This window comes from Eubalaena glacialis, chromosome 2, assembly GCF_028564815.1.
Source record: "Eubalaena glacialis isolate mEubGla1 chromosome 2, mEubGla1.1.hap2.+ XY, whole genome shotgun sequence".
In the NCBI taxonomy this organism is placed as follows: domain Eukaryota; kingdom Metazoa; phylum Chordata; class Mammalia; order Artiodactyla; family Balaenidae; genus Eubalaena; species Eubalaena glacialis.
Genome location: NC_083717.1, coordinates 192,766,896 through 192,780,739, shown reverse-complemented (window position 1 = coordinate 192,780,739; position 13,844 = coordinate 192,766,896). Strand labels below are relative to the sequence as shown.

The 13,844-nt window shown below is 42.1% G+C and overlaps 1 protein-coding gene across 3 annotated transcripts in view; it reads right to left on the bottom strand.

Annotated features, from left to right (window-relative positions):
- The window catches only part of TECPR2 (tectonin beta-propeller repeat containing 2), a 97,699-nt gene that overhangs the window by 69,108 nt on the left and 14,747 nt on the right, over positions 1-13,844 (bottom strand). For all 3 annotated transcript variants that reach the window (XM_061181289.1, XM_061181292.1, XM_061181291.1), the window contains exons 2-4: positions 13,458-13,747; positions 4,133-4,261; positions 3,620-3,751 (exon numbers count right to left, since the gene is read on the bottom strand). In XM_061181289.1, the coding sequence (XP_061037272.1) occupies positions 3,620-3,751; positions 4,133-4,261; positions 13,458-13,676 (480 nt within the window). In that variant the 5' untranslated portion in view covers positions 13,677-13,747. The remainder of the gene's footprint in view (positions 1-3,619; positions 3,752-4,132; positions 4,262-13,457; positions 13,748-13,844) is intronic.

Genomic DNA, 13,844 nt, shown 5'->3' with positions numbered 1-13,844 from the left:
CTACTGAAAGGGTCAGAAGAAACAGGTTAGAAAGAAATTAAAATGGTATTAAGTACATTGAAGAACAAAGTAAAGTTCTAGAAGGCATTTTACTGCTAACACAAACTATATTTCTTGGTGTCAAATATCTGCTCCTATAAGCCACTCTTCTCCTGAACCCGTTTCTTTAATTGTTTAGAAATACTGATGCAACGTCACAGACCTTTGCAGGGAAAGAGGGAGCAACAATCAGATCCATTGGTAAGATTTACATACAGTAAAATTCACCCTTTTTAGATATACAATTCTATGCATTTTGACCAATGCATTCAGTTATGTAACCACCAGCACAATCAAGACAGGGAAATCCCCACTACCCCGCAAACACCAAGGACATCAAGCCAGATTTCCCTCCCACCTTTGCAGTTATGCAGACTGTAGCTTTTCAATTTTTGACTTAGCTTGTAATGGAATTAAATTTATTGTACCGTATTGTGCAAAAACACACGTCTTTTTTACAAATCTCATGAAATACCTGTGTCTTCGAAAAAAAAATGATCAGAACCTCAATAAAGCTGGGAAAAAATGATCTGTATGCTAAGGACAGTGCTTTCTGCACGTGATTTTTCTCTCCATTTCCCGACATCATGCATGAGCAGTGTCCCCTCTGTGCAACTCAGGCTGGGGGAGTGACAGCAGGAAAGTACAAATATGGGGACCCTTAAAACCTTAACAAAATGTTTTCCTGGAGAGTAGCAGTTCTCAAAGTGTGGTCCACGGTCCCTGAGGGTCCCTAGGACCTCTCAAGGTCAAAACCATTTTCATTCTAATACTAGGTTTTATCTGCCTTTTCCACCAAGCTGTGGTTTGTATTGATGGTTGGTAGAGCTACTGAAAGCTCAAATGGGCCCAAGATGAGCAGGGCACCAAAATCCGGTAGCTGCCACGGTGCCCTCAGCCACTGTGCACTTGCAGCAAAAACATGAATTTCACTTCAGAAGGTCTTTGATGCAGGAAAATGGTAATTCCATCTTATCCTGACCCTTGTGTATGCCTATCTTTGTATTCTGTGTGACAAAACAGGGCATGCACGCAGCCCTCCTGCTGATGCTGAAGTACTTTGGTTCTCTCAAGGAGGAAGCACTTGTGCGATTGTATGAGCTGTGAGCTCAACCAGCTGCTTTTTTTCACAAAATACATTTTTACTTGAAATACTATAATTATTCAAACTTGGGTATTTGGCAGGCATTTTCTCAGAAAGAACAAAGTGAGCCTGTCAATTCAGGGAAAATAAGTGATAGTATTTGTTGCTGATAATAAAATGCAAGTTTACAAGTGAAGATTAGAATTTGATAACTTGTATCCACCCTTGTGAACCTGACAGATTCCCAACAGCTAAAGACTTTTCTCATCAGAATGATGGCGATATTAACAAAGGTGCTTTCTTTGATATTATATAATTAAATGTTTCAACATTTGGAAGATGTGCATCACTCAGTAGATCAATATTTTCCAAGTGATCAACGCACGATGTTACAAAATCACACGTGGGTCAAGGAGCCATTCTAAGTGCAAGACAGACCAACGGATTTCACTGTAACAGAGTGAGAAAAATTCCTCTGTATGCTTTCAGATTTCATGTTGTAACCAACCTTTAAAGAAACCACCATTAGTCAATTTGGGGATGTGATTAAAGAATATCCACAATTCTCTGGAAGGGCTATTAAAATACTCCTCCTGTTTCCCACTACATATCTGTGTGAGGCCAGATTTTCTTTACGTACTCCAACCAAAACAATGTATTGTGACAGACTAAATGCAGAATCCAGCTGTCTTCTATTAAGGCAGATATTAAAGAGATTTGCAAAAATGTAAAGCCATGCTACTCTTGCAAACAGCAGAAGTTTTGTTTTGCTTTGTTTTTTTTCAGCCGCGCCGCATGGCTTGTGGGATCTTAGTTCCCCGACCAGGGACTGAACCCAGGCCCTCGGCAGTAAGAGTGAGGAGTCCTAACCACTGGACCACCAGGGAATTCTCAGCAGTAGTTTTGAAAATAGTTATTTTCACAAAAGTATGTTATTTATGTTAACATATAATGAGTTCATTATTTCAAAATAAAATTAATAAAAAATTTTTAATTTCTCAGTTTTAATTTCTAACATAGTGCACTCAGTAGATATAAAACCCATACAAACAAAACCTCTTTGGAATCCTCTTTTTAAGAGTGTAAAGTGCAAAGGGGTCTTGGGACCAAAATGTTTGAGAACTACTGCTAGAGGACATTCGTGGAAGACAGGCCAGTCTCGGATCAGAGGGACTAAAAGTCACCCAGCTAGTAACTGCTGAACTCCTAGACGCACTAGGCATGACGGCTACAAGTAAGAAAACCAAAGGACTGCGCCACCAAGGAGTTCATTCTAACTGAGCAGAGGTGTGACAAAACAAAGCACAGGCAGGCCTAAAGCCACACGCGCAATGGGAGCACACCCTAGGTTTGAAGTTGAGCTCTGCCAGGCATCAGCTCATGACTGGATCCCTTGGAGCCTGGGTTTCTTATCTACTGACTGAAGATCAGCACACACAGCTTAGGGCTCTGTTGTGAGGCTTAAATAAAATGACAAATACGAGGGTGGGACTAGGTTCCCTGCTGCCACCAACCCTCCTCCTTTCCCACCACTCCCTCCCACACAACCAGAGCTTGGCTGGGGGCGAGCTCACCACCCACTGGAAGCACTGACCTCCATCCACAGTGTGGACAGAGAATGCTGCCCGCCACATGGATGAAGAAAGGATGCTGCAGCTATCAGCCACTGCAGCCGCCCGCAACAGTCCAGCTGGAAGGGTTCAGGACGGAAGAGAACAGGATACTTACTGGCCCTAGACAGTTAAGGTGTGTATCAAAGGAATGATTTCAATGAGCCCAGACTCTGGTATCTTCCCATACATAGAAAAGCGCTGAAGTCATTAACTTGAGATGTTTGTTTTTTCTTTAATTAGCAGAAATCTTGATGTTCAACTACCTGATTTGTTTTTGCAAAACTCCTATATATCCTGGTTCTTCCCTTATCTCTTCGGAGCAGTCCCTCAGAGTCATGTGAGAGACTGTCTATGGGCTTAAGTCCTCAGTAAGTCCGCTGAATAAAAATTCTCGACTTTCAGGTTGTGCTTTTTTTTTTTTTTTTCAGTCGACAATAGTCATGACCGTGAAACACTTCACATCCTCCTACAAACGCTTCAAGGAATTAGGTTTGATAGTGGCTACTTTTCTAATTGGTAGCAATAGAAAACAGGAGAATGAAAAAAGTGTATGTTCCAGAAGAAACAAAGGCCAATTCTTTAGATACAGAAGTAGAAGCTTATAAAGCATTAGAAAAGCCCTTGAAAGAAAATGTTACAAACAACAGTTGAGATTAGAAAGGGACAACGGGGAGTTCCTGGTGCCCTAGAGGTTAGGATTCCACACTTTCACTGCTGTGGCCTGGGTTCAATCCCTGGTTGGGGAACTGAGATCCCACAAGCCAACCGGCACGGCAGACAAAAAAAAAAAAAAAAATAGGGACAATAATCAAGAATTCAAGTTGACCAACTACTATAATTTCTCCAAATATAAGACAACCAATATTTCTGAAAATAATTTTACCTGATCTAGATCCAGAGAAGAATAGACAATTTTCCCTTTGTCATCTCCAGAGAACAATTTCATTCCATTGGGGCTCCAAGCCAGAGCTGTTATGCTATTCTTGTGAATACCAGTGACGTCAAATCTCCGAAGCTATGAATAAACGATGAAAATACACACAAGAAAAAGACAAGGATAAACACTGTGAGATGTGAACAAGGTGGTACGCAATCCCTCCTGTTTATGGAAAAGCGGGTGTTCCCAAGTTGTTTCCATGCAAAAACCTGCACAAGGGTCCACCTGTCTATTTACCTTTAAAATTGACAGAGAAGAGCCAGAGAATATTAAACAAAATTACCCATATATGCTTTTTGCCAAGTGTCCTACCAGGAACAAAAATGTCATCTGATTATAAAGAGCACAGAGTGAGGTTTTTCTGAGCAAGTATTTTCTTGGCAGATGAGGACTCCTCATTTAAAAAGACATGAGGAATTTGCCAAGAAGTTAAGAAATGCTAAAACGATTAGTACTTACCTGTTTATTTCTCCCTGGCAACGAGGATACAAGTTGAAAGACTGCAACCCTCCCAGAGGCTGTGCCTGCAGCCACCAGGTCATCGAAGCAGCTCAGCAGTTTCACCACCGTGATGGATTCCGTTTTCCCCTGAAAGAGGAAACATTCAAAAACAAATGGGCCATAATTCAAAGAGTCATGTACCACAATGTTCATTGCAGCGCTATTTACAATAGCCAGGACATGGAAGCAACCGAAGTGTCCATCAACAGATGAATGGATAAAGAAGATGTGGCACGGGCTTCCCTGGTGGCGCAGTGGTTAAGAATCCACCTGCCAGTGCAGGGGACACGGGTTCGAGCTCTGGTCCGGGAAGATCCCACATGCCGCGGAGCAACTAAGCCCATGCGCCACAACTACTGAGCCTGCATTCTAGAGCCCGCGAGCCACAACTACTGAAGCCCATGTGCCTAGAGCCCGTGTTCCGCAACAAGAGAAGCCACCACAATGAGAAGCCCGTGCACCGCAATGAAGAGCAACCCTCGCTCGCCACAACTAGAGAAAGCCCACGTGCAGCAATGAAGACCCAACACAGCCAAAAATAAATAAATAAATTTTAAAAAAATAGAAGATGTAAACAAGATGTGGCACGTATATACAATGGAATATTACTCAGCCATAAAAAGAAACGAAATTGAGTTATTTGTAGTGAGGTAGATGAACCTAGAGTCTGTCATGCAGAGTGAAGTAAGTTAGAAAGAGAAAAACAAATACCATATGCTAACACATATATATGGAATCTAAAAAAAAAAAAAAAGGTTCCGAAGAACCTAGGGGCAGGACAGGAATAAAGATGCAGATGTAGAGAATGGACTCGAGGACACAGGGAGGGGGAAGGGTAAGCTGGGACGAAGTGAGAGAGTGGCATGGACATATATACACTACCAAATGTAAAATAGATAGCTAGTGGGAAGCAGCCGCATAGCACAGGGAGATCAGCTCGGTGCCTTGTGTCCACCTATAGGGGTGGGATAGGGAGGGTGGGATAGGGAGGGTGGGAGGGAGATGCAAGAGGGAGGGGATATGAAGATATATGTGTACGCATAGCTGATTCACTTTGTTATACAGCAGAAACTAACACAACATTGTAAAGCAATTATACTCCAATAAAGATGTTAAAAAAAAACAAACAGAAAAACAAAACAAATGGGCCTGTCACCAGGCCAGCTTTCAGACTATGAAACATTACCTACCAATGGAATGTAAAACCTCATTGGACTGCAGCCTATATATATTCCTGATTGAAAATGTATACAATTCAGAAAGATAATTAATCTCTTTTTCTTTCCAGGTTTTTTATCTTTGAAATGACAATTGTTTTTTTTTGGCTGTGCCACACAGCATGTGGGATCTTAGTTCCCCGACCAGGATTTGAACCTGCATCCCCTGCACTGGAAGTGCAGAGTCTTAACCACTGGACCACCAAGGAAGTCCCTGAAATGACAAAATTTTAAAACTGCATTTCTGAGAAAGGAAATACTGATCAATCAAGTATGAATACACTGAGCTCTTATCAAGAGAGTACTAAGGAACTTGGATAAGAAAGGTAGTTCCCCTCAAAACTGGAGTCTGGCGTCAGAAGGGCTATCCCAGACCCAAGCTCTCCTTTCTTCTCTCTCAACGTGGACAAGTCATCCACCGACTGTAGTCCATGGTGTGTACCTGCCACACAGGCTTGCTTGAGGATCAATGAGACAATACATTTGAGAGTGCTTTATAAACTGATTCCTGGCCTGTTTTGGTTCTCAGATCAATAATCGCATTAAATAACACTAACTCAAGCTTAATATATTGGTTTATTAAAAAGCACGTCAAGCACTGAATACAGATATTCGGGCTTCCAGAGCATCTAAATGATCATTTTTCATTTTGAAACCACTCATTCAGAAAAATTACACAACCATTTCGACCTTGCTAAGACATATGGCAAGATCTTCAATAAGCCATTTTGATCCCTGATGCAGTAATTTAGATGGTAATCAATCTGTCAAATATGCAAGCATCCCCTCTGCATTCAGGGTGCTGAGTCAGCTGCTATGGTAATACACAGTAGGGCGCAGGCCCGCCCTCTCAAAGCTGAGCTGTAGCAATGAGACATGCACATGGAGAGCTGCCCCCCGCGAGTGGGGGTGGCAGTGACTGAGCTCACTTTCATCTGCCACTTTACAGCTTGCAGCGTATGTTCATGGGCTATAAATACACTTGGTGCCACATCGTGATACAGGGTAAGGGACCTGGATCTTAAGCTACAGGAAGGAAAAGGGGGACCCCTGAAGATGCCTGCTTTTGCAGGTGTATCAGTCAGAGGTGTTTCTGGTAACCCCATTAGGAACAGGATGGAAGGAGGAAGGCGTGGGACCAGGCATGAGGACCAGCTGGGAGCCTCCTGCGATAGTTCAGGTGGAGGTAGTATGCGCCCGGCCAAGGGAAGTGGCAAACTGAACAGGTGCAAGGGCAGTAAACCCCGACGAGGAAAGAAGAGTATAAAGACCCGGTCAGAAGGAGGGCAGCAGCGATGAACAGAGCACATCGACTCTCTCTGTAAGGGACGCTCTCTCAGTCACGCGTGTCCTGTGCTGGGCAACCTGTTCAGCGCTTCACAGGCGTTATCTCCCGGGGTCCTCAGACCACCAAGAGGGCAGGTGCTGGAGTTATCCTCATTTTACAAAGGTGAAGTGATTTGTCTCAGGTCACAAAGGTAGAGAGAATCAAAAGTCAGGACTCACGCCCAAGTGTGACCCTACAGGGGCCCTGCTCTGCCTCGCTGCCCTATGCCTTCTGAGCAGATCCATGGCTGTGGAGATGGAAGGTGTGGTCGGCTTTGGACAAGAAGGAGAATGAAAGGAGTGCGGGAATGTGAGTGATGGTTCCATCTCTGCTTTGAGGGAAGAAAGGGACATAACATGTTTTAGATGTGTATCGTCTGACATGGCAACAGAATGTTAAAAAGAGAATATTTTTCCTGGGAATTTGTAATTATAAAAACTGCTACTACATCAGGAATCAAAATCACTTATTGGAGATCTTGCCACATCATAGCACAAAATCAAAACGGTTGTGTAATTTTTCTGAATGAATGGTTTCAAAATAAAAATCATTGCTCAGATGGGCTGGAAGCCTGAATATCTACATGCAATGCTTGTACACGTGCTTTTAATAAACCAATGTACTAAACTTGACTTAACGTTATTTAATATGATAATTAAATAGATTTGGTTCTTGACTTAAGAACCAAAACATCCGAAGAATCAGATTATCAATATCTAACTATACTTCAGACAGAAACAAAATATGAAGTTTCAACTTCTCACGGTATAACACTCTAACTATTCTGAAAAACATTCCTCTCCAAACACCTAGAAATGTTGAATAAGATACATAAAACATTCTTTTAAATGATATTTAAAAAACACTCTCTAGCTATTCTGAAAAACATTCCTCTCCAAACACCTAGAAATGTTGAATAAGATACATAAAACATTCTTTTAAATGCATAGCTGATCTCTAGAAAGTAAAGAAAATCTACAAGAGCCAAAAACAAAAAGAATACTGTCAAACTAGAACAGAAGCCAGCCCTGAAGCTACAGGCTACATAGGGCAATCTGGCCAACACCTAGACCCTTGATTTTCTGAGGTGAGCATGGTTAATGAGGACAAGGCTTCAGGCCAGGTGAGGTGGGGAGCTGGAACTGATATCCCCTGCTAAAGCCAGAATCCCTGAAGACCTAACTCTCAGTGAAAGTGTAAACTAGGGAGAAATCAATTTGCTGGGAAATGAAGCTGACAAGGACCTTTGTCTTATCTCAGGCATTGACTGGAGTGAATAAAAAAGAATGGTTCCTAAGACTCTGTAATCACAAAGCTGCCGTATCCAGCACCAGAGTTTGAATTTATTCTCCCTTCCCACTGAAAAGAACCTTCATGCCAGGCACTTTACCTGACATGCTTCCGTGTTTGTAGCACTCCAAGGTGGCTGGCAGAGTGACCATCAACCCCATCTGTGGAATACAGTCTCAACCCAGGGCCCTCAGCGCTCCCACATATTAGGATCAGCCACATAGCTCACAATTAGACATGACCACAGGGAAATAGGTCCCCTCAAGAAGAATCAACTAAAGAAAGCAATAACAGAATTGGACAACTCCTCATCCTGACTCAAGTATTTCATTTAGAGTGAGGAGACCCAGAACATAAAGAAATATGCTTCAAGGGAGGGATAGATTGGGAATTGGGGATTAACAGATACACACTACTATATATAAAATAAACAACAAAGACCTACTGTATAGCACAGGGAACTATATTCAATATCTTGTAATAACCCATGATGGAAAAGAATCTGAAAAAGAATATATAACTGAATCACTTTGCTATACACCTGAAACACTGTAAATCAACTATGCTTCAGTAATAAAAAAGAAATATGCTTAAAAATGTTAAAGAAATGTAAAAAGAAATCGAAACATACGACCAAACTATTATCAGAAATAATAGAAATGAAAAAGAATCAAAAGAATGTAAAATCTCAGGGGTAGACTAAATAGCAGCCTAGTCACAGATGAAAGAAAATTACTGAACTAGATGACAGATCTGTGCGGCAAAGAAAAGATAAAAAATATGACAGATAAGTTAAGAGTCATAGAGAATAGAATATGAAGGTCCAACCTACATCTAATTGGGATTCCAGAAGGTAAGAAAACAGAGGATAAGAGAAGGAAACATCTTCAGAGATAAGGGCTAAAAATTATCCAAAACTGATGAAAGACCTATATCCTCAGGAGCACAAGCCTTGAACAAGACTCATGAAAAGAAATACACACATACACATCTTGTAGTGAAACAGTAAAACCTCAAAGGCAATGAGAAGATATTAATATGTCAGAGAAAAAAGGGAAATAACTAAATATGAACAATTATTAACAAAAGACATCTCAACAATGGATGTTGAGATGTATCATCCTCAAAGTGCTAAGAGGAAAAAACTGTTAGCCTTGAATAGTATACCTCTAAACAATTCAAAGACAGAGAGACATTCAGACAAACAAAAAAATCAAGAGTACTTACCACCAGAAGACTTCAACACAAGAACTACTAAAGGATGTACTCTAGGGCTTCCCTGGTGGCGCAGTGGTTAAGAATCCGCCTGCCAGTGCAGGGGACACGGGTTCAAGCCCTGGTCAGGGAAGATCCCACATGCCGTGGAGCAGCTAAGCCCGTGCGCCACAACTACTGAGCCTGCGCTCTAGAGCCCACGAGCCACAACTAGTGAAGCCCGCGCACCTAGAGCCCATGCTCCGCAACAAGAGAAGCCACCGCAATGAGAAGCCTGCGCACCGCAATGAAGAGTAGCCCCCGCTCGCCGCAACTAGAGAAAGCCCATGCGCAGCAACGAAGACCCAGTGCAGCCAAAAATAACTAAATTAAAAAAAAAAAAAAAAAGGATGTACTCCAGCAAGAAGGAAAATGGCTGCAAAAGGAAGAACTGAGATGTAACAAGGGATGGTGAGTAAAGACGTTGGCAAAACTGTGAGGGAATCTAAACAGTGACTATAAAATATAATAATAATAATGTCCAACTTGAGTAGTTAAATACAGAATGAAAACACTAGATAGTTATGTGTATAATAAGAAAGGCCAGACAGAAACATCATAAGAAAGCTACAGACCAATATTCCTCCATGAATACAGACACAAAAAATCTGAACAAAATATTACTAAAAGGAATACAGCAAGATTAAAAAAAAAAAAAGGATAATATGGAATTCCCTGGTGGTCCAGTGGTTAGGACTTGGTGCTTTCACTGCCAGGGCCTGGGTTCAATCCCTGTTCAGGGAACTAAGATCCCACAAGCCGTGCCACAAGGCCAAAAACAAAAGGATAATATATCATGACAAAATGGGGTTTAAAAGAGTAATGCACAGTTGGAATAATAACCAAAACTCAATTCATGTAACATAACATATAAATAAAGAAGGAAATCATATCATCACAACAGATTCAAGTGAATATCTGACAAACTTCAATACTCACTCATGATAAAAACTCTCAGAAAACTAGGATAGAAATAAACAGAAATAAAAAGCGTCCGTGAGGAATCTATAGCTAACGTAATGGTGAAGACCAAGGATAAGGCCCAAGGATAAGGCAAAGACATCTATTCTCACTGCAGACACCATACTGAGGTCTTGGCCAGCACAGTAAATCAAGTAAAAAATTAAAGGCATACAGACTAGAAAAGATGAGGTAAAACTCTTTCTTCAGAGGCAAGCAGGATCATCTACGTAGAAAACCCAGGCTTCCCTGGCGGCCCAGGGGTTAAGAATCCACCTGCCGGGCTTCCCTGGTGGCATAGTGGTTGAGAATCTGCCTGCCAATGCAGGGGACACGGGTTCGAGCCCTGGTCGGGGAAGATCCCACATGCCGCGGAGCAACTAAGCCCGTGAGCCACAACTACTGAGCCTGCGCTCCACAATGAAAGGCCGCGATAGTAAGAGGCCCACGCACCGTGATGAAGAGTGGCCCCCGCTTGTCACAACTAGAGAAAGCCCTCACACAGAAACGAAGACCCAACACAGCCAAAAAATAAATAAATAAATAAATAGCACTCCTACATTCTAAAAAAAAAAAAAAAATCCGCCTGCCAACACAGGGGACACGGGTTCGTGCCCTGGTCCGGGAAGATCCCACACACCATGGAACAACTAAGCCCGTGCGCCACAACTACTGAGTCTGCACTCTAGAGCCCGCAAGCCACAACTACTGAGCCCACGTGCCACAATTACTGGAGCCTACGCACCTAGAGCCCATGCTCCGCAACAAGAGAAGTCACGGCAATGAGAAGCCCACGCACCGCAACGCAGAGTAGCCCCCCCTCACTGCAACTAGAGAAAGCTCGCGCACAGCAACGAAGACCCAACACAGCCATAAATAAATAAACAAATTAAATTATATACATATTAAAAAAAAAGAATGTGGAAACCTTACTACCATATAGGTCCCTTACTCTCCCCTCTTACATTATAGTTATCTTATATATTACTACATGTATACACACTGAAAACTCAATCAGTGTTATAATTGTTGCTGTCAAGTATATTTTAAAGAACTCAAGGGCTTCCCTGGTGGCGCAGTGGTTAAGAATCCGCCTGCCAATGCAGGGGACACGGGTTCAAGCCCTGGTCAGGGACGATCCCACATGCCGCGGAGCAACTAAGCCCGTGCGCCACAACTACTGAGACTGCGCTCTAGAGCCCGCGAGCCACAACTACTGAGCCCACGTGCCACAACTACTGAAGCCCGCGCGCCTAGAGCCTGTGCTCCGCAACAAGAGAAGCCACCGCAATGAGAAGCCCGCGCACCGCAACGAAGAGTAGCCCCCTCTCACCGCAACTAGAGAAAGCTTGCGTGCAGCAACGGAGACCCAATACAGCCAAAAATAAATAAATAAATTTATTTTTTAAAAAAAGAACTCAAGAGGAGAGAAACAGTCTACTGTATTTACTATTATTCTTCCTTCATTACTGATGTTCCAAGTTTCCTTCTGGTATCGTTTCTCGTTTGCCTAAAGAACTTCCTGAAGCAATTATTTAGAGCAGGTCTGCTGGCAATGAATCCCCCTAGTTTTCCTTCATCTGAGAATATTTTTATTTCACTTTCTTTCCTAATAGATATTTTTCTTGGGTAAAAATTCTGAGCTGACCATTCTTTTCTTTCAACACTTTATAAATGTTGTACCACTGTCTTCTAGCCTCCATAGTTCCTGATGAGAAATTTGTGGTCATTCAAATCATTGTCCCTTACAGGAAATGTGTCATTCTCTGGCTACTTTTAAGATTTCTCTTTGTCTTTAGTTTTTGGAAGTCTGATTAGGATATGTCTGGGCATGGATTTCTTTGGTCTATCCTGTTAGGGTTTCACTGCTGGATTCATAAGTCTTTTTTGTTAAGTGCTGAAGTATTTGAGAGATCTCAGATATATTAATCCATAACCATAGTTTTAAAGATTAACTATGTAATGGTTTTAAATGTGTGGGGAATTTGAGCAGTCAAATCCATGAGCTATTAAATAAAGAAAAGAAATAGCAATAGTTTTAATTTTCATACAAAAAATACAAATATAAACTCTAGAGCCAATCTGCCCAAGTTCCGACAATGGTGCCACCACTTCCTAACCACCTCACAAGTCACTCAACCTCTCTGTACCTCAGTTGTCTCCCTAGTAAAATGGGGATGAGAAAACATCATCTACCTCACAGAGTCTTGTGAGGATGAAATGCGTTAATATATGTAAAGGTTTACAATAATGCCTGGCACATAGTAAGTGCTATATGCATGCTAACCATTTGTGTTATTTTAAATTGAGTATAGAGGCTTAACAAAAACTAACTTTTTAAGTTAAACTTTAAGTTGAATATTGATTAAAATATAGATCTTTGTAAATATTTCTCTTAAACACAAAAGCCTTGTCTTAGGCTGTAAAAGTCCACTAACCACAGGCAGAGTAGAACCCCATGAGGCTGTGAGGCAGGAGCCACAACTGAGTCACCCTTGAGTCTCTCACAAAACCCGAGCACTCATAAATCACAGATATCAACTCAGCGGGTGAATTCAGTCCACCTCCCCAACAACTACAATACACAGAGATGCCTGAGTCAACCAGCACAGAACAGAGGTCGGCCAGGACCCCAATGGCAGTGCTCTACAGAAGTGACCTCATTTAAGATGCGCGTGTTCTGGAAGCCAGCCAACATTGATCCTGATCCTGTTTTCACAGTAATTTCACCAGAGTAGCTAGAGATTATTTGAGTAAGTCAGGTACGGTATTTTGAGAAACAAAACACGTAGAAAACACGTAGAGGGACTTCCCTGGTGGTCCGGTGGCTAAGAGTCCACGCTCCCACTGTAGGGGGCACAGGTTCGATCCCTGGTCGATGAACTAAGATCCTGCATATCGCATGGTGCAGCCAAAAAAAAAACCAAACCAAAACAAAAAAGAAAACACTTAGAAAAACATGCCTACTTTCAAAGTTTTCTATTAAGTGTTAAACACTATAATGTTCTCTCTTAAAATAACTCTGGATTTTTGGAGGCAGGAAAAAAAGTTAAAACATCAACATTTTTAGCTGTACTCCACCTCAATTAAAAATGGTCGTAAAGTATTGTTTGGCAAGGGCACTCAGGCCATATTCTAGCAAATCAGAAGTAAATTACCCCGTCCTGGAGCTCACAAGCATGTTAAACATTAGCCAGGGCGCACACATGCTTAGGTGAGGACAAGCACGACTCACCTCAAAGTTGTACTTCCTCATCTGGTTCAAGTGCCGGCAGTACAGGTAGAGCATGCCGATGCTACTGCCCACGGCAATGTAGTCCCCGTTGGCGTCCAGGGCCGTGAGGTAGACCACTGTGGAGCGGAACCCCTTCTGGATCTTTGTGGGAATGGCATTGAGGAGATAGTACAAAGGGCAGAACTCTCTGAATGTAATAGACTCTGATACGGATGCCATGGCCAACGTTTCCACAGATGATCTTCAAGCAGGACAAGCAATTTTAACTGGCATCTAGGGAAACCTGGGGGCTAAAGAACAAGGCATTATAATGCTTTCAACATCTAGTCATGCAAACAGAAGTCAGTTGTAATGGTGGGAACGAGGAACTTTCAGGTGGGTATGAAT